The sequence below is a fragment of the Camelus dromedarius genome, chromosome 5, assembly GCF_036321535.1.
Source record: "Camelus dromedarius isolate mCamDro1 chromosome 5, mCamDro1.pat, whole genome shotgun sequence".
NCBI lineage: Eukaryota > Metazoa > Chordata > Mammalia > Artiodactyla > Camelidae > Camelus > Camelus dromedarius.
The window spans coordinates 69,877,317-69,904,111 of NC_087440.1; the positions used below are offsets into that span (position 1 = coordinate 69,877,317).

The window sequence follows — 26,795 nt, forward strand, 5'->3', positions numbered from 1 at the left end:
CTGGCTTTTGAACTCTTTAGTATTCCCTCCCTGCTTTCAGGATAAAATCTAGATTCTGTTGCATGGACTTTTATGTTCTTCCTGAGTTGGCCTGAGCTCTGCTTGCCATTACTTGCTACTTCCTCTCATTACTTTCCCTCTATGTGGAGCTTCTGAAAATTCAGTGAGTAACTGGCTCTTACTTCTCCATGCCTTTGCATGGGCATGTTGTTCTCTAAACCTAGAGCTTCTTTTTTTTTTTTTTAATTTGTATCCCCTCCTCCAACTAGTTAATTCTTGTTCATTTTTTAGAACTCAGTTCTGTATCTTATCTTCCACTTGTGTAAGACGAGTGCCCTCACATGTACCCCATAACATCTCGTATGGGCCTCTGTCAGAGCCCTTATCATGCTGTATTTTGATAGTCTGTTTTCTTGTCTGTCTTTCTTCTGTCTTATCTTGCCTGTCCTTCATAAGTATAGGAATTACGTCTTTCATCTTTGTGTCTCTTAGCAAATAGTAGAAGCTCTGGATTGTAGATCTACATTTCTGTTTTATTTACTTAATAAATCATAAAGATTTTAACATATTGCTACATGATTTATATTTTTGATGCATAATAATTTATTTAAACTATTCCATTTCTGTTAGACCTTTGTTTCTAATCTTTTACTCTTATTATTAATACAACTTTAATGAATGTCTTTGTATCAAATTCTTATTTTAGATAACTTCTTAAAAGTACTTTCAAATTCCCAAAGTGGAATACTTCAGTTAAAGAATAAGGCCATTTTTAATGATTCCTGTAATATAGCCAACATCTCTCTAAAATAGTTGTATAACAACTGTACTACAGCCTTGCAAGCATCAGCTCCCCATTATTTTTGGTAGATTTTATAGTTTTAATGAAATGTTTTAATCTACATTTTTGATAATTAGTGAACATAAATATTTTCCCATATTTGTTCATTACATTTCTTGTAAAATCCTATTTTTGTTATCTATTTGGCTTTTGAGTATTTTCTTACTAACATATTATCTTTAATATAATATAGATGTTAATCCTTTCTCATAAATACTGTAGGGGTGTTTTGATTTGTTTTTCACAAATGTATGTGTTGCTTTCACTATGAAGAAAACACTTTTTGTTTTATTTGTGACATATTCCAAAGAGTTAAGATATTTAAAACATGTCTGGATAGATAGCTGTGCTCCGGACACAATAGCTTTGTCATATATAGGTGTTTTCTTAACTTCAAAGTCCCATCACCTAAAGTTTACCTTTAGGTAATAGTCATTTGTATATAATGACTATTGTATATAATGTATATAATGACTATAAAGACTATCCTTACATAGTAGCCAAAATGTAATTTTGCTACTCAAAAAGTTTGTTTTTAAAGCGCAGCCTGTGTATGAGTAAATACATAAGTAATGTATGTTGTTGGCTCTCCAAGGTCTAAAATAGCTATCAGTTTGTTTGTCGGTAGAACAAATAGACCAGAAACACAGAGCTAAGAGAAGTGGGTAATGAGTGTTTGAATCAGGCTTGCAAAGATTAAAATAAAATTTGACAATTGAGTTTCAGTATTAAATAGTCAGGACCTATTTGCCAAGAAGTTCTACTGTCTCCTTAATACACATTTCTGTTGATATTTGGTGCTTTTTGGAGAGATGACTAAATGTCCTATTTGAGTTTTTTGTTTTGTTATTTCCTGGTGCTGATGTTGTGTTTTGGTACCAGCCTTGCCACAAACTGCTATTGTTAACCAGACAACTGAATAGAAGTGAGGGGGCTAGCTGGAGTTTGTTTCTCTCACTGGAAATCCACTGTTTTTGTGGAGGAGGTAGTTCACCAGAGTGGAAAGATAGTTTCTAGCAGAGATTCTTAACTTAGTGGTGAACATCAGAATTATATATGGAGGTTTTGTTCTGTTTGTTTGTTTTAAACTAATGCTAGGACCTCACTCACAGAAATTCAGTAGGTTTGAGGTAGGCCTGGGATATTTGTATCAAATTGACTAGCAATTTAATTTTTCTGGAAGGATAAGAAAAAGAAGGTGGTTCATTGGAAGTAGGGGTGATAGTGTTGAGGGCAGTTTTTTTAAAACAGTCTAATTGAGGTATAATTTATATACCATCTAATTTGCCCATTTTAAGTATGTAATTCAGTGATTTTTAGTAAATTTACTGAGTTGTGCAACCGTAACCATAATCCAGTTGTAAAACATTTTCATCACCCCAGTAAGACTCTTGTGTCAATTTGCAGTTAATCCTCATTGCTACCCCAGGTTCCAGGCAACAGCTAATCCACTTTCTGTCTCTAAAGATTTGCTTTTCTGGGCATTTAACCTGAATGAAATCATATAATATTTGTGTCTGGCTTCTTTCACTTAGCGTAATGTTTTCAAGGCTTATCCATGTTGTGACGTGAATCAGTTCTTCGTTTCTTTGTATTGCCAGGTAACAGTCTGTCGTATGACTGTACCATGTTTTGTTTATCCATTCACCAGTTGACGGACACTTGGGTTATTGAATAACACTGCTGTGAATATTTGTGTGCAAGTCTTTGGATGGACATGTTTTTCTTGGATAGATACCTAGGAATGGAACTCCTGAGTTATATGGCAAATTGATGTTTAACTTTCTGAGAAATAAGCCATTTTCCAAAGTGGCTGCACCATTTTACATTCTTATTAGCAGTCTAAGAATCTTCATGTTTCTCTACATCCTTGCCATCATTTGTTATTGTCTGTTTTGTCAATTATAGCCATTCTGCTGGATGTGATATGGTATTTCATTGTGGTTTAATTTACATCTCCTTAATGACTAATGACACTGAGCATATTTTCATAGCTTATTGTCCATTCATATGTCTTCTTTGGAAAAATGTATTCAAATCTTTTGCCCATTTTTTTGTTGTTTTATAAGAGATTTTTGTGTTCTGAATACAAGTTCTTTTTCAGATATGTGATTTGCAAGTATTTTCTCCCTAATGGTATTTTTTAAAGTACAAAAAGTTTTGACTTTTGAATGAGTCCAGTATATCAAGTTTTTCTTTTATGGATTGAGAACCAGATTTTAATTTCTACTGATATGTGAAAACATAGTGGTATGCTCATTCATTAAGCCATTTACTCTGTTCTTCAGCCTCCAGGGTCCTATAGACCACCCCCTCCTATGGGTAAACCACCAGGTTCAATTGTAAGACCCCCAGCTCCACCAGCAAGATCATCTGTTCCTGTGACCAGGCCTCCTATCCCAATACCACCACCACCACCTCCCCCTCCTCCTCCACCACCTCCTCCTCCAGTGATAAAGCCACAAACTTCATCTGTGGAACAAGAACGCTGGGATGAAGATTCTTTCTATGGCCTCTGGGATACAAATGATGAACAAGGACTGAATTCGGAATTTAAATCAGAAACTGCTACAATTCCATCTGCCCCAGTGTTACCACCCCCACCTGTTCACCCTTCCATCCCTCCTCCTGGCCCAATGCCTATGGGTATGCCACCAATGTCCAAACCACCACCAGTGCAGCAGACTGTTGATTATGGCCATGGCCGAGGTGAGTAACAGTGGCAAATTTATATTTGAGATTCTAAAGGGATTGTTAGTTTCAGCTTTGGCTTCCTTAAACTTCACTCTTACAGTGTTTTATCCCTGATTTGCCAGACATTTCCACTAATAAAGTGGAACAGATACCCTATGGAGAAAGGATAACTCTGCGTCCAGATCCACTACCCGAAAGATCAACTTTTGAAACAGGTAGGAGTCCAAGGAAATCAGTAATTTTAAACCTTTTAGGACTTAATTATCATATGATTTTCCTTTTGATAAGATTATCTGGGCCTCCCTTTAAATGGCTAAAAGCTTCATAAGTTGAATTTAGGGTAATATACTAGTTCTAAATTTAGATTTGTACTTCTCAGTTTTTATTTCAAAAAAAAAGGGAGATACAGTTCTTATTTTATACTAATTGTGTTTGTAGAGCATGCAGGCCAGCGGGATCGTTATGATAGAGACAGAGATCGTGAGCCTTATTTTGATCGTCAAAGTAATGTCATAGCAGATCATCGGGATTTCAAAAGGGATCGGGAGACACATAGAGATCGAGACCGAGATCGTGGTGTTATTGACTATGACCGGGATCGATTTGACAGAGAACGCCGACCTCGAGATGATAGGTATGCTATTGAAAAATATCTTTGCCAGATGTGCAAACTACCATATGCTTAAGTTCAGCAAAAGTCAGTGTATTTAAAGGAAATTCAGTAAATGATGTATTCTTCTCATGTGTCTGTATGTATAATTTGGAGAGGGAAGAGTAGTTCTGTACCAGTTTTCAGGAATCTAGATGTTTGAGTTTTGTGAGCTTGAATTTCAGAGAGTTAAATGGGAGATGGAGATTGCCATAAAGGAGAGGAAATAGTATTGTCAATAAAGTTGTAGTCATTGCTTAATTAGTAGGCAAACAGTTTATTTTTGCAATTTGTAAGCTTTTTGGATGTGTGTATGCAAGGCAGATTTAAATGGAAAAGCAAAATAAAATGATAAATGTTGACTATGTATAGTAACTACCCATAGTGAAAATTGGAGAGATAATGGTGTTGCATTATAAGAGACTCCCATATGTTTTTTATTTATCAAATCACTCCTGTTAAACCTTCTAGGACTCAGTCTTATCGAGACAAAAAAGACCATTCCTCATCCAGAAGAGGGGGATTTGATAGGCCTTCCTACGATCGGAAGACTGACCGACCAGCCTATGAAGGACCGTCCATGTTTGGAGGTAGATTAGTGCCTTATTAACTATAAGAATGTTGAGAATTATAAACAATAGGAGATGCTTTTCATTGTAGCTATGGATTTAAACTTTCAGAGTAAAATGCACTCACAGATTTCTTAGGGATGGCAACATTATTCACCAAAAATAGCCATGTAATTGTTGAAATAAAACATAAATTGCTTTTTTTATATTATTAAAGAAATTTTGGAAGATAGAAATAAAATCACTTATAATCCCACCACCTACCATACCACAACTATTAAAATTTTATCTATTTCCTGTCACTCTGTCTTTACATACATATTAATAAAGTTATAGGCAATTATAAATAGATTCTTTATCGTGCTTGTTCCCATTGATATTGTACTATATACATTTTTCCATATTATAAGCCTGTTATACTAATAGCTGTATAATAGTCCATAAAGTGAATACGATTTAAGACTTAATAAGACTTAAGACATTTAAGACTCTTATTTTTGGACATTTAGGTTGCTTTTAGTTTTTCACTGCTAAAAAATGAACTTAAACTAGAAGTTCAAATCATTTATACAAACAGGCTTTCCTAAGCTGGTGACTCGTTTTCAAGATGGTAAAACAAAAGTTATATATATAGACAGATTATAAATCATACTTAGGACTATTCAGGAGTATATATTATTCCTTTATATTCTGTTGCTTAACTTTTTTCCTAAGTTTAATATAAACATGGATGAGTTCAGTATTTTTCAGAACATTCTTTTTGCCTGAAATTATACCTAAATGTTTTCATTTCTTGATTTCAGTAGACTTACATTATCTTAAACTATCTCTAATTAAGTATAAAAATGGTCCCCAAATTATCATGAGTTAGTTATATTATCTTAGGAGGAGTGAAGAGGGTTACTATTTTCAATAATCACTTATAAATAGTAATTTTGTTCAACTGGTGGAATCCTAGGAGAACGAAGAACTTACCCAGAGGAGCGAATGCCCCTGCCAGCTCCTTCACTAAGCCACCAGCCACCTCCAGCTCCACGGGTTGAGAAGAAACCCGAATCTAAGAATGTGGATGATATTTTGAAACCACCTGGCCGAGAGAGCAGACCTGAGAGAGTGAGTCCTATTTAGTTGACTAGTTTTCTTGCAAATCAGAAGCTGATAAAAGAACTTTTTAAAAAATTTATATAGTGAAATGTCTGTGCTTTTCTGTGACATAGTATTAATATCAGATTCAAGGTTTCTTATCATCTCCAAATCATCATAAAATCTCATAAACTGCCTACCCTATACAATCTAAGAAACTAGAACCTGATTGCTTGGCAAAAAAGATGTTGAAAATTTAAGAAAATAGTTCATTAGAGCTCAGTTAATTGCACTTTGAAGAGGGGGAAAGAGGATTTAGTTTTATGGTATGTGGAACTAAGAGGGAGAGTTAGGAGACTTTATTGATTTTTTTGTTTTTTTTTTATATTTTTTATTGATTTATAATCAGAGACTTTATTGTTTAGACTTATTTTCCTAGTGACCTTCAAATGTATACATTCTTAAATTTATCTTATATTGCAAAATAATTAGATTCTATTTAAATAAACTGGTACTGGAGATTTCTATCAGATGTTTTGACTCCATACATGTACATATGTCATTGTTTTGAAGTCTGTTTCATGTATTATTAGTATAACTTCTCTAGCTTTCCTGTGGTTACTGATATGTCTTTTTCCATCCTTTTACTTTCAATCTATTTGTGTCTTTAAATCTAAAGTGTGTTTCCTGTGGACAACATAGAGTTGGATCATGTTTTTTTTTATGCAGTCTGATAATTTTTACATTTTAATTGGGTTGTTTAATCTATTCACATGTAATGTTATTATTGATATAGATGGCTTAATTCCAGTCTTGGATTGTTCAATTGTATAGAAATACAATTGATTTTTTCATATCAATCTTACATCCTTCAACATTGCCGATGCATTTATTGGTTCTAACAGATTTTTAGTGGATTTCTTGGGATTCTTTCTATATACAAAATCATGTAGTCTGCAGATTAAGATGGTTTTACATCTTACTTTCCAATCTAGATACCTTTTTTCTTTTTCTTGCCTAGTTGCTCTGCCTGTACAACCTCCAGTACAGTGTTGAAGAGATGCAATGAGAGTGACATCCTTGTTTTAGTACTGATCTTAGAAAGAAAACTTTCAGTCTTTGACCACAAATATTAGGTTAACTATGTGTTTTCATTAGATGTCTTTTTTCAGGTTGAGGAGATTCCCTTCCATTCCTAGTTTGTTCAGTTTTTTTGTCATAAAAGGATGTTGGATTTTGCTAAATGTTTTTTTCTACATTAATTGAGTTTTTTGTTTGTTTTTTTAATTGTATTGTGTGTGATTTTATTCTATTGTATAGTGATTTTTGTTTTTTTGTTCTATTGATATGATGTATTGTATTAACTGATTTTCAGATGTTAATTTGTATCTCTGGGATAAATACTACTTGGTCATGTTGTGTAATTCTTTTTATATGTTGCTGGATTCAGTTAGTAGTGTTTTGTTGAGAATGTTTGCATCCATATTCATAAGAGATAGTCTGTAATTTTCTTGTGATGTCTTTGTTGATTATGGTATCAGATTATCTGCTTGCTTTGAAATGCTGGCCTCATAAAATAAGTTGAGAATTGTTCTTTCCTCTTATATTTTTTGGAAGAGTTTGTGAAGAGTTAATATTGTTCTTTAAATGTTAGAATTCAGTGGTGAAGCCATCTAAGCCTGAGTTTTTTTTTTTGCTGAAAGTTTTTTAACTACTGATTGAATCTCTTCACTTGTCATAGGTCTATTCAGATTATCTATTTCTTCTTGAGTCAGTCCAGTAGCCTGAGTCTTTCTAGGAATTTGTCCATTTCATCTAAGTTATCTGATTTATATTTATTATATACATTTGTTCATAGTATTTCTTTATAACCCTTTTTAAAAATTTCTGTAAGGTTGGCTGGCAGTCATGTCCCCTCTTTCTTTCTAATTCTAGTAATTTGAGTCTTTCTATTTTTCTCAGTCAGTCTAGCTAAAGGTTTGTCAATTTTTTTGCTCTTTTCAAAGAACCAGCTTTTGGTTCCATTGGTTTTTCATTTTTCTGCTCTTTATTTTCTTAACCTCCACCCTAATATTTATTATTTCCTTCCTTCTGCTTGCTTTACATTTAGTTTGTTCTTCCAGTCCCTTAAGGTGGAATATTAGGTTATTGATTTGAGATCGTTCTTCTTTTTAATATAGGCACTTATAGTTATAAATTTCCTTTTAAGTACTACTTTAACTGCATTCCCAAAAGTTTTATGTCTTCATTTTTATTTCTCTCAAAGTATTTTCTGATTTTTCTTTTGATATCTTCTTTGACTCATTGGTTGTTTAGGAGTATGGTGTTTAATTTCCACATAGTTACACATTTCCCAAATTCCACTGTAGTCAGAGACATACTTTGTATTATTTCTGTCCTCTCAAATTTATTAAGGTTTGTTTCATAGTCTATCATATGATCTATCCTGGAGAATGACAGATCATTGTAACTATAAGATCTCATTGTAAAAAAAAAAAACAACAACAACAACAACTTCTCTGAGTGATTTTTTTTTCTCTTTGTGTTTCAGATTGTTGTTATAATGAGAGGATTGCCTGGCAGTGGAAAGACACATGTTGCAAAACTCATTAGAGTGAGTATGTGAAAGTAAAAGAATCAGTTGCTTTTGTTAGCCACTGGCCTTCTTAGCAAGCAATGTGATATTGATACAGATACTTCCCATTTGATCGGTTCTAGTTGGCCTACCTGGTAGATGCGGTCTCATAAGTTTTGATATGCTTAGACAACTACTTTTGCCTCTGCTTGATTTGAAGCCACGAGAAGATTGCATAGTATTTAGCCACAAGAGAGAACTCTGATGTGTACATTTACTAATTTATTCCATAAATTCTCTTTAACTGTCCTCAATATGTGATTCTTAGGATAAGGAGGTAGAGTTTGGAGGTCCTGCACCCAGAGTTCTAAGCCTGGATGATTACTTCATTACTGAAGTGGAAAAAGAAGAAAAAGATCCAGACTCTGGAAAGAAAGTGAAAAAAAAGGTATGATTTATTTCTCTCAGATTGCATCCTGATTCATAAATAGTATTGAAAGGAAAATGTGTTCAAAGAGAAATGTAGCTTTTTGTTGTTGATGATTAAAAGTAGAATTTATTCAGAGAGATGCACCCTCCATAGACAGAGTGCAGGCTGTTCTCAGAAGGCAAGAGAAGGGCCAAAAGTGAGGGGTTGGGTGTTTAAAGTAAAAGTAGATACACACTCCATAGACAGATTATGGGTTATCTCCAAAGATGAGGGAGTGAAACGCCAGAAATGTAGCTTTTTTGAACACAAACTTTAGTACTTAGGTGTGAAGGAAGGACTACAAAGTCATCTACCCAGATGCTAACCAGGGAAGGGTTTTAAGATGATTCTTTGCTTTTGCTAACTCATCTCTTTTGGGGGCTCACAGGTAATGGAATATGAATATGAAGCTGAGATGGAGGAAACCTACCGTACCAGCATGTTCAAAACTTTCAAAAAGACTCTGGATGATGGTTTTTTCCCTTTCATCATCCTGGATGCCATCAATGACAGAGTTAGACATTTTGACCAGTTTTGGAGTGCAGCAAAAACCAAGGGATTTGAGGTATAGATTTAAAAGAACTGTAGAGCACTTTGTGTTATCATGTAAGTGCTGCATTTGTTTGCCTAATGAGTATTCATTCTTTCTTAGGTATATTTGGCTGAAATGAGTGCAGATAACCAGACTTGTGGCAAGAGGAATATTCATGGAAGAAAGCTCAAAGAAATAAATAAGGTGATTTTTTTGAAACATAGAAGGTGTTGTATTCTAAACTTCATTTTGCCTGTTTCATCACTGTTGTCTGGAATTTCTTGTTTATCCCTTTTATTCTCAGAATTTCTTTTCTACCTGCTTTAGTAAATATTTCTTACTCTGTATCTAAGTGAAAGAGGTGGCCTAGCTCTTCCTGGAACTAGCCTGTTAGACTTGATAGTGTTAGTTAAATTTGTCTTGGACACTCACTTGAGCTTTCTTTGAGTAGTTTCCAGAGATAACTTGATCTCTTGAATCTCAATTAGATGGCTGATCACTGGGAAACTGCACCTCGTCATATGATGCGTCTGGACATTCGTTCTTTGCTGCAAGATGCTGCTATTGAAGAGGTAAGTGTCCTTTGACTAGAAAGTAATATAAAAGTGACCTTTTATTTTTTTACTTGGAAAAAAATTTAATTATAGAGAAGTTGCATAGATACTATAAGAACACCTGCATGACTTTCATTGAGATTCATCAGTTGTTAATATTTTGCCACATTTTTCTGTATATATACTTCTCCTTCTTTGTCATCGTCTTATTACTACTGCTGCTATTATTGCTATTACTGTGAAACCATTTGAGAGTTAAAATGCAGACATTATAATTATAGACCCCTAGATATTTTAGTAGATATCTCTCAAGAACAAGGGAATTCTCTTATGAAACTAGAAGTCTCAATTATCAAATTCAAGTTTAACATTGATAAAATACTATATTGAGTAATATAAATTTCCTGAATTAAATTTTCTGAATTCTCTCATATGCAGTGCATATTCAGATTTCACCAATTTTTCCCATAATGTGCTTTATAGCAACTTTTAGAAATCCAGGATCCAATCCTTTAATATAAAATTAGTTTCTCACCCATGTCACTGTTATGAAAGACAAAGACTTTTTGAAGAGTATAAGCCAGTTAGCTGTTTTGTAGAATGCCCCTCAGTTTGGGTTTGTCATGATTAGCTTTAGGTTAGACATTAGCATGGATGCTACATAAGTGATGTTGTGTCCTCACTGCATCATGTCAGGAGGCATATGTTGTCAGCTTACTTCCTTATTGGTGATTTGAATGTTGATCACTTGGTTTAGGTGATACTCATCCAATTTTTCTACCTTTTTCTCTTTGTTATAACTAATCTGTAAGGAGAGACTTTGAAACTGTTAATATCCTGTTCCCCAACACATTTTCACAGATTGGTCATTCTTGCCAAAATCAATGATTAGTTTAGTGGCGATAAATCTTTATCCTGGAAAAGGAGAGATTTGTCTCTTTAATCAGTTACTACTATTTTGTTTGACCTCTTCCTGTAAATAAGAGTTATCTATACTCAATGTTGTCATTGTATTTTTATGTGTTTTTACCTCTCATGTCACTTCTCAACCTGTTTCCTTCTGGCTTCTTCCCCAACCACTCTCCAGAGACTCTCTCACCAAACATTTCCATGATAATGGACAGTTCTCGCTTCTCCTGTTGCATAATTTTGCAGCCACACGTGCTGTAGTTGACCATGTTCACCTTCTTGGAAACATTTCTCTCTTGGCTTCTTTGAGTCTACCTTCTCCTGGTTTTCCTCTTGCATCTCTGGCCGTCTCTTTTCAGTCTCCTTTGCTGACTTTCCTTACTACCCAGTCCTTAAATGTTGGAGTTCTTTAGGGCTCTACCCTAGGCTTTATTTTCAGCCTGCACATTCTATATAGGTAATCAGTCTTTCTGGTACCTTGGATTGCTACTTATATGCCCTTAATATTAAATTACAAAGGCTGGAATAAGTTTTATCAATATCTTAACAGAAATTATATCTGAGTGGAGGGATTATCGGCGGTTTTTATAATTCTACCATTATTTTCCAAATTCTCTACAAAAAATATGTATTACCTTAGTATACCTCAAACTCAACTTATTTAATATATAATTCATCCAAACATGTTCCTCTTCTAATATTCTCTATTTTAGTAATTAGACCCACCAGTCACTTGGTTGCTAAAACCCTGACTCTTTACTCTCCGTTATCCTTGACTCTTCACTCTCTCCTTATACCAGAATTTGACCCTATCTCTCCACCATGTAGTCAGCCTAGAAGTTGTGTCAGTTTTATCTTATCAACTTCTTTAATCTATCTACGCTCTATTTTTATTGCTACCATTCTGGGCCAAACTATTATCATCTGACTTTTCACTATACTCTTTCTTACATTTTGAAATTTGCATCATACATGTTTTACTTGATTGAAATACATACTTGCTAAAGGTTTTTAAAAGAAATCCTAGTAATCCATAGTCATTCAAAACAGATAACCATCAACTTAGAACAGATCATTATATTCAACTCATAGGGAATTATGAAGATGGATAATCCCAGAAAAATAAAAGGCAGAAATACCATTCTGTCTTTTAGTAGTTCTGTTTCAAAGTTTAGGGTGCTAGAAATTCTTTAGTATGTAACAGTGAATCTGTGCTGTCTTGCTCTGGGCAACTGTGCTCATTTCATATCTCAGTGACAGACTCAACATTTTCCTAAATGTTAACTCAGTCTTTTTTGTGTGTGATTATTGGGGTGCTATAGGTAGAGATGGAAGATTTTGATGCAAATATTGAAGAACAGAAGGATGAAAAGAAAGATGCAGAGGAAGAGGAAAGCGAACTGGTAGGAGACAGAACAACCACTTTGAACAAAGTGTCTCTTTATTAAAATTCTTAAGGTTTTAATTCAGATCTGTGATCAGATTACTATTGTTGACATGTACCATAATGGTAAAAGTTTCCATAATCATCCTCCAGGAGACTTTTGGATACTTTTTATTTTTCCCCTGACCAAAAGAAAAGAACCCTCTACTGTGTTGTTATAAGAAAATTTTAAGAGTGCTAAGAAACTTACCCTTGTACTCACTCATCTATTTGTGGGTGGCTTTAGGGGAATCTACTTTATAAGAAAATCAATTACACATGAAAGGGCATTCTTGCATTCCAGCAGATATGTGGTACAGCCTACCCAGTGTATGCATAATTGTCTCTTCTTTGCTACAAGATGTCAAAATTGAGTTTCTGTCAACTAAGGCAGAAGAACGTATTGAATGAGGAGGCAGAGGGTTGCCACTGACTGCTGGATTTGTTCTTCTGCATTTTATCCTATTAAGTGATGGGGGGAATGATTTGACTGTGTAGGCAATGCATTTTGCTTAGGCTGATTAAAGGCTTACGTAGTATGAATTCAAAGTTCCCGTGTACCTACTGTAAATGCTTTTGATCACACCTCTGTAGTGATGTTTGCCTTAACCTGTCATTCAAGAATATGCGATCTATAGACTTACTAATGTTATTTTCAGTGTTTGCTAATGGGATACAGAGATTAGCGATACTTCGGAATAGTGTTGCTTTTTTAATTCAGAATACTATTTGGTTTATTTAATACTTCAGACCTTGCTAAAGCTGCTTTTCATATTTTTCTGAAAATGTACAAAGTGAGAACCCTGATCCCTACCCCATAGAGAATACAGACTCTCTAAGGAGTGGTCCCTTCAACCCATGTGTGTTATACAGGACTCTGGATAGAAATTGTGTGTTTATATAGAGATGGTGTCAACCTCTACATTCCTAGATTTCATATGTGGATTAAAAAATAAGCTTAAAAGTTAATGGCATTTGAGTCTCAGTATGTTTTTTTTCTTTAAACAAAGTATTTTTATGAATTAGGTTGTATTTTGACATACATGATCTAAGATGTAGGCAGGAAATTCACTTAAAGGTCCATGCTGTCCTGGAATATGGCTAATGACCTCTAGCTACTTGCAGCGTGTGTACTAGGAAGCAGTCATGTGAGAAGTCTATGTATAATGTTAGCTTTCTGAAGCTCCGTCTTCCTTTTGTGGAGATTTCAGTTCAGGGTGTGGTTCATAACATCTGATTTGCTTAGGTGTAGGTCAAAACTTGGAACTTTTAATTGAATATACTATTATTTTAAAAAGTGAAACACACTGTATTACTGTTTTTCATCAGAAACATGGCAGTGAAGCCTTAAAACTCTACCCTGCTGGACTATCTCTTTTATTTCCAAGTGGCCTAATATTTCAAACAGTGAGATGATTTTACAGTTTTAAGGAAGAACAGGGTGGTTCCAGCAGGGGGGAAGCTAATATACTCGTCTTGTTTATCTTTATGTGATAAAACTTCTCTTAACCTTTTTTCAAAATGCAGAATCCAGATCTTCTACTCTTGGGTTCTATTCCAAGAGTAAAAGATTATTGGAGAAGTTTAATCAAAGGGTTAAGAGCAAGTCTCATGTCATTCAAACCACCTTAATGGAATTATCACTGAACTTTGCGTTTTCTACTCTGTACTGATTACTCCAGCTGGGTGAAATCCAAACTTTTCTTGGTTAAGAGACTCCTTTGGGGGGATCAATGGTATATTTTGTCTTCTTTAGTGCTTCATTGAACCTAATAGATATGACTCAGAATTTATAAATATATTATTCTAGTTATGCTTAAGGTTTTCAGATGATTTTTGAGATATAATTGTACAAATTCCATCAGTACAAAACTTTTAGCACCATTACTTCAGTCTCGCTTTGTCTTGGTTTGTTCTAAAAATGTATTTGGAAAAGATGGCATAATTTATAACCTGAAATACTACCTAATAAGTTGAAACTGAATTACTATTCCGGCTTAAGGACTAGAAATGTATAAAACCTGTAGGTTTTCTGGAAGAATGATGATGCTCTAGTAAACTCTTAACAGAGAAGCTATTGTTATGAAATGTTCAGCATACTTTCCAGCTTTACCAGTGTGTCAGTCTATTCTATGAACTTGAACATTCCCAATAGTAGAGAGATACGTTGATTCTTAAAAGAAGATGCTGACACCTTTGATGAATCTGTCCTGTATAATAAGTCCTAGTAATAAAGTTCTGTATGTTAGGATCTAATGGAGAATAGAGTCCCAATGAAGGAAAAGGGGAATCATAGTGAATTATGTGGAGAAAGCATATACTTGCTAGGTGAATAAACTGAAGGACTTAACTTCATAGTTAAATAGGTACCTTGGGAAATTTGAAAATCTTAGATAGGATTTGGTTTAAAATAAACTGCCCAGATATTTTATTAAATGAAATATAAATTGCCTGTAGAGATTTCTGTTTTTTTGTATAATAGGAAAATGTAATTTTAAAAGACATCAGAAATAATTATCTAGTTTCCAACTGATGAAAACGTAATACTCTGAAATTGAGTCAGTATTTCAGAGATCTGACTGGTAAATGGATTGAGTCATTTTAAAATGAAATTGAATTTCATAGTTGTGTTCAGTGATACCATGTTTTCTCCTTTCTTTCGAGTATCTAAAATTATACTGGAATATAAAGTAACTGTCTTGAAGAACACTCTTTGGACCTCATGGCTACTATCACTTGAGAATAGCAGTTGTATTTAGAAAATCACCTAGCTAGTATTATAAGTCCTCTGCTACTCTGAATGACAATAATTTAGCACAGTAACTACCATACATTCTTACAGTATTTGCTGTACAGCTGTTGTTCAGACTACAGTTGTGTGTCCTGAACTGTAGCCGCCTCAAAGCGCCTTCATGATACTATTCTGAAGTGACTACTCTGAAATTTGGCAGTGAAGTTTGGTGAATTTGGTAATTTGGTTTCTTCAAAGATAATGAGACTGTGTTTTCCCTAAGGATATATTTATAACTAGTGAGTGGAAACTGAATCCATTCCCAGTTTTAATGCTTTTCCAGTTCAAAAGTGATATGCATGTATGTGTCTCTTTCTAACCCTTCGAGCTTCTCTCTGTGTACGATTTAGGGTTACATTCCGAAAAGCAAATGGGAGATGGACACATCTGAGGCAAAGCTAGGTGGGTATTTCCTTTTTCCTGTTTTTATATGTGATACCTGATGGTAATGGTCATAGATCTTTCTGCTGTAAGAAGAACAAATTTCCCAAAATTTCTGCTTAAACCAAGATTTTTGGCCTACCTTACATCCTTAGTCTGTTTTGCTGGCTTTCTTTGTATCTTGTGACAGAGTAAAAGAAGAGTATTTTAAAAACACTACCTTCAGTACCACTTAAAGTTTTTAGAGTAAATGGAAATATGTGATAAATTTAGTAATAAAATACTGTCACTTTTAAAATCCGTTCTTTAATATTAATCAGAAACGTTAGCGCCAGTGAGATTTCTACTTTTTTAAAAGAATATTTAACTGCAATCCAAAGTTGAACTTGATTATGAATACTTCGGGTAATAATAATAGTAATAATAATAAAAATTGAAGTTTAAAAAATAATTAAAAGATAGTTATTTTTGTTGTATGATGAATTAGAGTTTCTGAATGGGAGAGGTAGATATATAATTCAGGTTTTTGAGGAGCCTGCTTTGTAAGATTCCATTTAAATTTTCCTTCAACTTGTCTTTAGTGCCAGATTACAAAGTAAACTGGTTAAAATAATTGTCTAAATCAAAAACTGGAGTTGCTTAAAGTGAGGCTGTCTGTCAAGCAGAAAATCATTTATATCCAATGGATTTTCCTCCAAAATTTCATACTAATATTGCAGTACTTTTTTTTTTGTAACCTCACCTAAAGAGAACCATTTAACATACCAGGATGTATTATAAGATAATGGGATAAGAGTTTTTTAAAAGATTGACCTTACTAATGTATGAAGTGTGACTGTTGGTCTCTTCATTTCTCTTGCTGTATTATGTTGCTACTCTAAAGCTGAAGTAACCAGAGAAATATATCTTAAATTCATAGAACAACTTTGAGTCATTTAGCTGCTTCACTGTTTGGGGCATGTTATCTTTGTTTCTGACATCAGAGGGATGCATTTTATACACAGTTGCATAGGCTACACCTTTTGTTTTGCCCAGATGATCATGTGAGCCATTGATATTGACCAGGTCCCATGTTAAAAGACAATTCCATAAACTGTAGTTATTACCATATTATTGGGATAGGTGCTTTGTGCAAAGTCTGAAATATTTTTCTAGTGTATGGTATGTGAAAATTATATATAGTTACTGATATATTCTTCCACTCATCCTCCCTCTGTGGGAAATCTTAATAAAAACCAACTATCTCCTTCCCTAAACTTTCAAAGCATTCATAATTGTTTAAATGCAATTAAATATGTAGGAAAATCATAATTACAAATTTCTTTTTTGATAATAATACTTCAGGTCTGTTTATTTTGACATTAGATTAAATCTCATATTCTATACTTACAGAATAATCTGTAAGGCTGTGTAAGATCATTCCTTCTTTTCTGGTTCTCTAAATAGTGATTATCTTTTGGGGCAAAGAGAAATGGTAAATAAAGAAACAAGGGGAATGTAAAAGTGATAAATATTTTAGTTAAGCATATGATCTTTAGAGGCCTTCTGTAATATATTATCTAGGATAATGCTTTTTTTAAACTTGAGCCAGTCCATTTTCTATTTTCCTTTCTAATTTCTAAAGAGAAAGGAAAATGGAATTTAGTTATTACAATTCAAGAAAATATGACATTAATCTTGGTGTTGATTTCTGGAAAAAATTCTGACCTGTCCACCATTTGCTTCTCAGAAAATACATTTGACTTTGATACAAATTCAGTCCATTTTAAAGACAGAATGTTAGTAAATTCCAAAAATAGGATTGTTAAATAAACCATTTCAGTTAAAGGCACTGAAGTTCTAGTAATGAGTCTAGGAAAGAAATTTTAACATGTTTGCAGTTGGGTTTTTGTTTGTGACAGTGATGTTTCATATAATGACTTGCCTCTTGCACCACTGTATTATCTTGAGAGCTAAACCATCTGTAGAGGAAGGCGAATTGAGTGTGCGCATTCTTGAAAGTGCTTGTTTGTTTCTTTGAGATTGGTCCATGGAGCCAGTGGAGAAGATTCTTCTCTAAAACATGACTCTCTTCATCTGAGAATTAGCCTATTTACGTTGCCTTCCTTGTCATAAATTCAGTAGATTTGAATACCAGGCACAGTTTATTTTTCTGAGTACTTTTCCAACATTCTTAAGTTACTCTTGGTAACATGATTATGCTGGGTGGAAACAATATTAAGCTTTAGCAGTGTCATATATTGAGCCAGACTAGCTGAATCTATAACTGAGGAATATTGATTTACAAATGAGTCTGCCAGTGAGAAAATACTCACCTATAGCTATTAAATCTCATTGCAAATTCTTGATCTATGTTCAGTAAGTACAATATACAGTCCAGCCTATGCGTGAGTGTTAAATTGAAAGTGGTGTAATCTTAGAAAAATTCAGAACTAGCCTGAGCTGCATCTGGCATGGGTGTCATGGAGTTGTTGAAGACTGCGTGTGGCTCACCTTCATTAGCACCTGACTGACTCCCTTCCAGCTGGAACACAGGCACCCTAATGCAAGGGTGGGTGTTACATGCCATACTGAATGCTGGGGTTTCAGCATTGAAGCTACTTAAATTCCACTGACATTATTTTGGTTTCTTAAACTGAGAAACCAAAAGAATATTTTAGACTGTTACCATCTCAATTTAGGTTTCTTTATATCAAGTACTTTTGCTTTTCTCATCTCAGTGTCATTTGTCTCTGCTTATGAGTTACTGTGTACTGGCCTTCTCCGTGTCAGGCAGTTTCATCTCTTCAGTTATTATTTATATAGGCACGTAACCCTTGTATGTTCACCATGAACAAATTTTCAGAAATAATTATGTTTAGAAAATACATAGATGTATCTAAAATTTTTTCCTGTTGTGCTGTAATAATAATATAATCTGTTTTGAAGATGTGGTAAAATTCTGTGACCTGCCAAGTTGGATATTTAAACTTTCATCTTCATCTTAAAACTTCACCTTTTGAAACTCAAACCTCTGGGAATCATTAGCATGAGTGTATTGGACACCAGTTGTCTTCTGTAACTAACAAACACCCGATTCCTCTTCCCTCACCTTATGCCATACATCTGTGTGTTTGGGTTTCCAGGATGCCATCTGGAAGAGCTATGAACCTTTCTTCAGCCCCAAGAAGGAAACTTTAAACACGCTGTGCACAATAAAATTTCAGATTAAACATTACAAACAAGGGTTTTCAGACTAGATATACATGCTCTTCTGAACTTCATGTTGCAAATATGGGACTCCTGGTCTATAACTCCTGGCATACACCCAGTGTATGAGGGAAAGTTCTTGCAGGTTTCACACTCCCCTTCTGTATTGCTGCCTGGCCATGTTCTATTCTTAGGTTTGAAATATGAAAAGTTTCCCTTGAAATATGTTAATGTCAAAGTTGATCTTAATAAGTTGGAAATCCTTTGAGGTTTATTTAATAAGTGTGTTGGAGCTGCCTACTCTTCTCGTAATACTGTATGTACGCTATTGAACTGAGAACAGTTTTATTGTTTATGGGACTTCCTTGGTTTTCTAATACCATATTCTATGTCCCTGTACAATCAAGGTGTCACTTCTTTAAGATCTTGTATAATATGGCCTGTCATATATATGTAGATTAGAGCCATTTGGTACAGCATGTGTTTTACAGAGGAGATTAGAAGACTGTTTCTGTTGAACTCATCCATGTTAAAAATTTTCCAAAGTGATATGATAAAAATTTCTTGAGTTTTGTAAAGTGTTGTAATTTGACTTGCTGATTTTTCAATAATATTGCCTTTATGGGGGAGGGGCTTAGGAAATAAAAGCTTTGCCAATTATGCAAACTCTTACTGGTTTTTGAGGCCTGTATGGTATGGCACAGTTAGTTGTGTGTGAAACGTTTGAAGCATAAACTCACTTGCCTTCTGCCACTGTTTCCATTGTACTTTTCTTTTTGTATCAAGTTCTCTCCAACTTGGTGTCTGAAAGGTTTCTATTATATACACTCTGTACCCTTTATGAAGTTAAATGAAGTGTGGTTATGGTGTGTTTCTGTTTAGGTTTTCCTTTATTGACCTGTTAATAATATTGTGTTCATAACTACACGTGAGTCAAAAGTTTAGTGCTTCAATGTAGCTAAAAAGAAAAATACATGCATGTTTTATATGTATATAAACATATTTCACATGTAGAATTCAAAATCAGAATTAACAACCAATAAAAAAGACAACACATTTTCATCACATGTTCTTGAAGACACCGAAACTCATATCTCATAATTTCTGAATCAGCAGTCCCTGTTCATTTAATTGATTACAGCTTGGGGCCTTTGGAAAGCCTAGCCCTCTCGGATTGAGGATTCAGAAAGACAGTTCAGACCCGGCCACTTCAGCTGACTAGCCCTTAGCCTCAGAATGGTCAACAGCATTTCATAGTATAACCAAAGAAAGTGGTGATTTGTGTAGTCAACTTTTGCTTAAACATTAACTCATGGTGAATCCTCTCATAGCATCAAAATCCCAAGAAACCGTTAATCTAAAACCTTTCTAAACATTACCTTGGCTCACTGAGTTTTTGTACTACATGCTTTTCATACGGCATGGTATCACACGTGATTGCAGGTCAAATGGGTGGTGTTGATATTGTTTTCAAGAAAAAAAAAAAGAATGGAAGAAATTGTGTTTAGAAAAACCCAGTGTTACGTTTTCCTTCAGAACATGAGAGTTGAAGTGTTGTGATTTTAGCCAGGGTAGGAGGACGAGGAGGCCAGGAAACAAGTGCCTTCTCTTGCTCTGCCCGTATTTGTTACTTAAACCAGCACAGTAATGTAAAGGCTGACAGTGTGAATACCAGATAAACAATGGAAGTTGCACAGAACTTGATACTACCTCAGCCAAGAAGATAGTTGGGATCTGCAAATAAGCTGCTCTCAGAAATGCGGATGTGCCCTCTCACAGTGTTCCAGCCTTCTTTTCCCTTGTTTGTGTGTTGTGTGCAAACTCACACTCTTCCTTAATGCTACGGCTCTGTGTTTGTCCCTCAGACAAGTTGGATGGCTTGAGAACTGGTACTAAAAGGAAACGTGACTGGGAGGCTATTGCCAGCAGAATGGAGGATTATCTTCAGCTCCCTGATGACTATGATACTCGTGCTTCTGAGCCTGGGAAGAAGAGGGTAAGAGACTGTCAATAACCACCACCAGAGAAAGGGCTTGTTTAGGCATCTGGTTTTAGAATGTTACAGACAGATATTCATATGAATGCTACTTTTTTGAGAGTGATTTGGTTTATACTATATCATATTACACATTAAAAAAATTAGTCAGCCCTTACAAATTATCAGATTGAAAGGTAGAAATAACTTAAAAAATGGAGAATAGACCCTCAGGTGGCTAGATGTTTTCAGCCTTAAAGGAGTTTGGAGTGGCTGCTTGTGCCATTTTGTCTTAGGGCAAAAGACCAGATGCAAAGTAGAGTATTGAAGAGAATCTGTGGGACTTCTTAGTGGATTAGATGTGGAGAGCCCAGCATGGATGGAATCAAAGGTGACTCTTCAAGGTGCTGACATAAACATTCCATTTACTGAGTTAGCAAAAAGTAGGGGAGTTGTAAGTTTGAGAGTGAAAAATCAGCAGTTCAGTGAGTGTACCAGTTAAGTTAAGTGATAATGGGACTCAGGACTCCAAAATTTAAAAGTTCAGATAGAGGTAACTGAAGAAGTAAAGAATGGTGCATTGTTAAATGATACTGAGAAGACAGGTAAATTGGGAAAAGAGAAAATAGCCATTGGATTTGGCAACGTGGAGATCATTGATGATTGATCAAAAATAAGTCAAACTTTCTTAGAGAGTTGAAGGACAGAAGCAAGTTTGGAGCAGACTGAAGAAGAAATAGGAAATGAACAGCAAATGTAGACAACTTTTTGAAGAAGCTTTGCTATGAAAGGGAGCAGAGAAATGAAGCCAGGATGTTGGATAAGTCTTCCACATAGATGTCAAATTCAAGAAAAGTGATATTTGCATCTATCCTTTAAAACAAAATAACAGAGTAAGAGGGATCATAGTGTATATGATCTACATCAGCCTATTCCAGCTGGTCTGTCTTGATCTTTCTATATAAGTATGTATAGACCTACCCTTCTTTTTAAATGGCTGCCTAGAGTGCCACTGTTTGGTTGAACAATTCGTTACATATCCAGTCTCTTATCAGTGGATGCTTGTGCTATTTTCATTTTATTGTTACTATAAATACTGTGGTGAAAGTCATGATGCATATGCCTTGGCATCTTTTGGACAATATATCTCCAGCTTATATTTTTAGCCTTAAAGCTTCAAGCTCATAGAATATGATTTATCATTCTGTTGGATATTGTGGGATAGTTTTCCCAAAAAGTTGTACCTATGTTTATACCCACATGTAAGTAAATACCAATTTTTCCACACTTGCACCAGCAGTGCTGTTATCAAACTTTTTAATTTATGGCAATCTGATAGGTGAAAAAAAATTGTATCTTGTTTTGCATTTCTCTAAGTAAGAATGAGATTTTTACATACCATTTCTTTTTTTTTTTTATGAATTCCCTCAGTACTCTAATATTAAAATAATATTTATTATAAAGGAATAAAAATGCCAGTAAAACTTCATTATAGTGGATACCCCTATGTAGAACTCCAGGTTTCAAAACTCTTTCAAATATTGCAGACAGTCCCTAGGCCTGCCCTTGCCTGTGTGTCTTGAGAGGATGGGGAAGAGAGACCTGATTAGTGGCCTTCTGTACGTGCCCAGCTCCACCCAGAGACTACTTGTATTGATACCTCATATTCCAGTTTTACAGTTGGGGCAACAGAAGTAGAAATAGCTCTTTCTTGGGAATAATAATTTGAAGTGTAGTTTGGTAACAATGAATTGTCTCAAGTGAGAAATATTTTTCTCTAGTTCAGTTTTAGTCAGATTGCTGTCTTCTATAAGGAGTATGTGATCCCATGTAAGTTACTTTGTAAGCAGGGTGGGTGTAAGTGACTCCTCTTTTAACTCTCCTCCCTGCCTCCCACCCCCTTTTTAGATAATTTTTGACACTTAAACCACTCGCCAGAATCAACATCAGAGCCCAAGGAAAGCCTACAGGTAGCAAGGAATGCCAGCCTCATTACTCATTCCTTTGCTGAGGTCTCTTGATTTCTGTAATTAAGCTTTTTACAAATATTGGGCAGGTTCCTGGGATTAACTTTCACTGCAACACAAAGGTAGTTCTGTAGAGTTAATCATATTAGAATTTTACCAAAATGGCTAAGTTTTAAAATATAATTCATTTCTTAAAAGTTTTACTTGTTTACTTGGGTATAAAATGGTAGCTCAAGTGGACTTTAATTTGTGTTTCTTGATTACTGTGGAAAAGTCAACATTTCCCTTGTTTTGTTTGCTGAACCCCATACATTTTAGAAATATTTTTGGTGACAGTGGATGCAGTATACATACCTGAAATGAGTGTTGGTCAAGACTTTTCTTTATTAAAACATTTTGTTTACAGTAAAGATAAAGGGCAAAAAATTGATATTATAAATCTCAATAAAAGTACCTCTAGGAAGATTGGAAGGGACACTGACATTTAAGAAATCATTTCTAGCTGAAAGCCATTATTCTACTCCTTGTGTTTCTAGAGTTTTGGTAGTCATTCATTCATTCTACAACATTGCATATCTGTGTGTCAGGTCTGTGCCTGAGGCCTCTTAATGAGTGGACCTAGAGTAGAGGAGTCCAGAATGTAAATAAATAATGTTAATGTATCTGTCTGTTAGAGATGTGAACAGAATACGGTAGTTTCCAAAATATTTTCATTTCAACTTTAAAATTTTGGGCATTTGTGCTAAAACGTATTGCCTATCTAAAAAGTAATTACATACTTTTCTAATTCCATGTTCTTTATTTTATCTGAGTTTTAAAGACTTAGAATTTAAACTGCAGATTTAAAAATTAGCCTTTAGTTTACTCAGGGCAGGATTGATCAGTGTGCTTAATTCTGCTAAGGATGGACTGTGGACTGGTTACCAATTCTTTGTTAGTGGCCACAATCCATCTGTCCGTCCATCCATCCATTTTTCATCCCCCTTAACCATAGTCATCTTTTGCCAGGATGTACACCCAAGAACTGAGAGTGTATGAATCTGTCAAAATAAATACATCAGCATTAATGGGCAGAAGGCTCAGAGAGCTTGGTATACAAAAGCCCACATTATTTATTAGGCTTTTTACTAAAGCCCATGAAGGAAATTGAGCCATAATTTTTCTACCCACTAAAAATCTACTTTAAAAAGAATCAGGTGGTGTCCATTTTTCCCCACAACTGTTACTATGTGTCTTGTCTTTGGCCAAGTGGTTGCTGAAAACAATGGTCAGGGAAAACAGAACGAAACAAAAGCCTAATCATTTGATTGCTGTTCCCTTAGATGGTGATAGGGAGGGTCAGTGTACCTCTGAGAACAATAACACACTTCCAGGTCCACAATGAAGAGCATGCTCTGGTTCTCTTTCCTGTGACAGACCACAGTCACAATAAATCACAAGCCGTATTTAAAATGCGATCTCTGCAGACTTTGGTACTGTGCACTGCACACCTGTTTCATAGTCTAAGTATTTCATCTTTTACAGAATATACCTGTTTATATTTTTTAAATTAGTAATATATGTAAAAATATGTATTTTTAAAAAAATATCAGAGTACCAATAAAAATGTCCCTGACCTATATATTTGTAGTTATAATTTTGCCATAAATAACATCAGCTGAGTCTATGCCTCTTGGCCTATTTATCTCATAAATCAAAGTAATAGTACCAGCTCTCTGTTTTCTAAGATTAAACTTCAAAAAATATTTGTTATGTGGAATTAAATAAAACTCAGTCCTTGATCTAGAGTATCTACAATCTGTTAGGGAAGAGAGATCTATAAATGGTTAATTGCAATATCATGTGGAAGTTCAAAACTAGACATGTCAAAATCCAGAAGTAACTCCAAGGAGGCAGTGATTAATTATTTTATTGGCAAAGGACAAGAGGGGTAAAGAAGAGGTTGTTGACTAGGTTCATGCCAAGTAGACCAGATTAGAGCACAATTGTTTCAGGAAGAGAGCCTAGTATATGCAAGGTTACAGAGATGGGAAATGGCCCAGTGTGCTCTGAGAGCTGAGAGTAATTTTGTATTGCTGTATAAAATGCCATAGGTACTGCCCAGAGATGCTGCAGGAGAATAGTCAGGGCCAGGCCCAGAGGGACTTGTATGCTTGGATTTTAGTCTGTAGAGGAAAGATTTAAAGCAGGTGAGAGTCACAGCTGTGTGTATTTTAGGGAGATTCCTCTGGCAGAGTGGACTGTGGAGGGAGTAAGAATGAAGATAGGAAGACTAGGTAACGGTTATTGCTTTACTTCAAGTGAAAAATGAGGCCAGTGAACTAAAAAGGAGTGACAGAGGAGATGGAGGGGACAGGGCTGAACTGTTCAGGAGCTGGAGTGATTAAGACTTGATTTACTAGAGAGTTTTTTCTTTCTATAACTTAAGATCTGTGGCTTTCTCCAATTCTCCCCAGTTAATTTCTAATTTTTTAAACTCCTGGTTTCAAATTAGTTACACCTTTTAGAATATTCAGAGAGCTAAGAGGTTCTTTGCATATTTCTTCATATCTAAGGCCCAGCCTAATGCTGTATTCTTTTTAGGTGAGATGGGCAGACCTGGAAGAAAAGAAGGATGCAGATAGGAAAAGGGCCATAGGTTTTGTGGTCGGACAGACTGATTGGGAGAAGATCACAGATGAAAGTGGTCACCTGGCTGAAAAAGCCCTCAATCGAACCAAATATATATGAGACTTAGTTTTTGAATGGAGTCATTGTTCCTCTAAGGTAAGGGTATACAGTCATATAAATAGCCTACTCTGTGTTGTTTTAAAGGGTTTGAAATAAAACAGACAGCATGCTTTGCTTAAAATGCTTCTTTTCCTATATTATTTCCTGGTTCTAAAAGAGGAAGTATGTATTAATTGCCAGCATTTACAATACAGAGTATTGGAAAATAAAGCAATTTTCTGCAACCTGGCTCACTTATAAAAATGTAAGACTTAAGAAAACCTTGGATTCTGTAGATCTGGGAAGGAGTGGAGTGATGGGACACTAAGGTCTGCTGAATTTTCTGTCTGTTGTTTCCTGGCGTGACAGCCTTTTCTTTTCTTTCCAGGTGGTTCGCTTTGAGGTGATCTGAAGCCAAGGCCTCTAGGAGCTTCGTTGTGTGTCACCTTGCTTCCACGTTTCAGTTTTTGTTTTGTTTCTACTGCTTTAGTTTTTTAAAGTTCTCCAGTGTCCCCAAGAGGTATTAGAGTCTTGCGCTACCGAAGCAAGATGTTAATTTTTCTTTTTAACTACTTTGGGGAGGGAGGGAGTGATAGCTTAACTGCTGAAGCCAGGTGAAGGTCTGCCGGAGGACTCCAACAGACAATGTTCCTCCACTGTACAGTGTCACAGACTATCTCTATCATCATTGCTTTGTGGCTGTTTTTGTTTTTTACTGTATGTAACTGGTAGCTGATTGTACTAGGATTTAAAAAAAAAAATAAACTTTCATGATAAAGCCGATGAGATTCATGGGCTTTACAGCATGAGCCCCTTTCTCTTGTTTTCTTAATTTTACTTGTATTGCTTTTCTAATATGGTGTGTTCTGATTACATGCTAGTTGAACATCCCAAAACCTCTTTCCCATGGAATAATATGTGGCTCAGTGATTCCATAGCACATGTTGTGAACATAGCCTCAGTGATGTTCGCCAACACTTACCTATGTTTTCTACCTGATTTCTTTCTCTTTGCGTCTTGAAGACTAGTAGAGACAATTTAAAATACTCATTGGTTCCCTGGAGCACATCTGTTCTGTATCATGATGTTTTATTGTTTTATTCTTTCTCTTCCTGCCTCTCTTCTTTCCTTCTTCCTCTTTTTACTTTCTCCCTTCATGCTCTGTTATGTTTTGATTTTTCCCTGATGTGACTTTGACTCCTGGTGGACAAAACTGATGTACTCAGTGGAACTCGGGAGCTTGTTGCCTTACTGCTGAACTCAAATTGTTGATTTTTTAAGTCAAGATGACAGAGTAGGAGTATGGTGAAGTAGAGCACTCTGGCAGGCAGCCTTTAAGTCCGTCAAGTTTTCAGGTTCTTGCCAGATTGCTCGTTATTGGGAAGCATGGCCTGCACAGAACTTCCTCTCATGATGGTACCAGGGAGCACCTAGAAATATTCAGAGCTAAAACTCAAATATCGTTCCTGTTTAAAAACAAAAAAG

The 26,795-nt window shown here is 35.2% G+C and overlaps 1 protein-coding gene across 3 annotated transcripts in view; it reads left to right on the plus strand.

Moving 5' to 3' along the window:
• Positions 1-26,116, plus strand: part of YLPM1 (YLP motif containing 1) — a 58,288-nt gene extending 32,172 nt beyond the window's left edge. For 2 of the 3 annotated variants that reach the window (XM_064486115.1, XM_010976498.3), the window contains exons 7-21: positions 3,130-3,550; positions 3,658-3,750; positions 3,974-4,169; positions 4,656-4,774; positions 5,712-5,866; positions 8,388-8,450; positions 8,740-8,859; positions 9,269-9,445; positions 9,533-9,616; positions 9,901-9,984; positions 12,198-12,278; positions 15,440-15,491; positions 20,525-20,655; positions 25,185-25,367; positions 25,699-26,116. In XM_064486115.1, the coding sequence (XP_064342185.1) occupies positions 3,130-3,550; positions 3,658-3,750; positions 3,974-4,169; positions 4,656-4,774; positions 5,712-5,866; positions 8,388-8,450; positions 8,740-8,859; positions 9,269-9,445; positions 9,533-9,616; positions 9,901-9,984; positions 12,198-12,278; positions 15,440-15,491; positions 20,525-20,655; positions 25,185-25,331 (1,923 nt within the window). In that variant the 3' untranslated portion in view covers positions 25,332-25,367; positions 25,699-26,116. Of the gene's footprint in view, positions 1-3,129; positions 3,551-3,657; positions 3,751-3,973; positions 4,170-4,655; positions 4,775-5,711; positions 5,867-8,387; positions 8,451-8,739; positions 8,860-9,268; positions 9,446-9,532; positions 9,617-9,900; positions 9,985-12,197; positions 12,279-15,439; positions 15,492-20,524; positions 20,656-25,184; positions 25,368-25,698 lie in introns of those variants that run through there. The other variant, XR_010381033.1, reaches the window with a different exon arrangement.
• Positions 26,117-26,795: the final 679 nt, after the last annotated feature.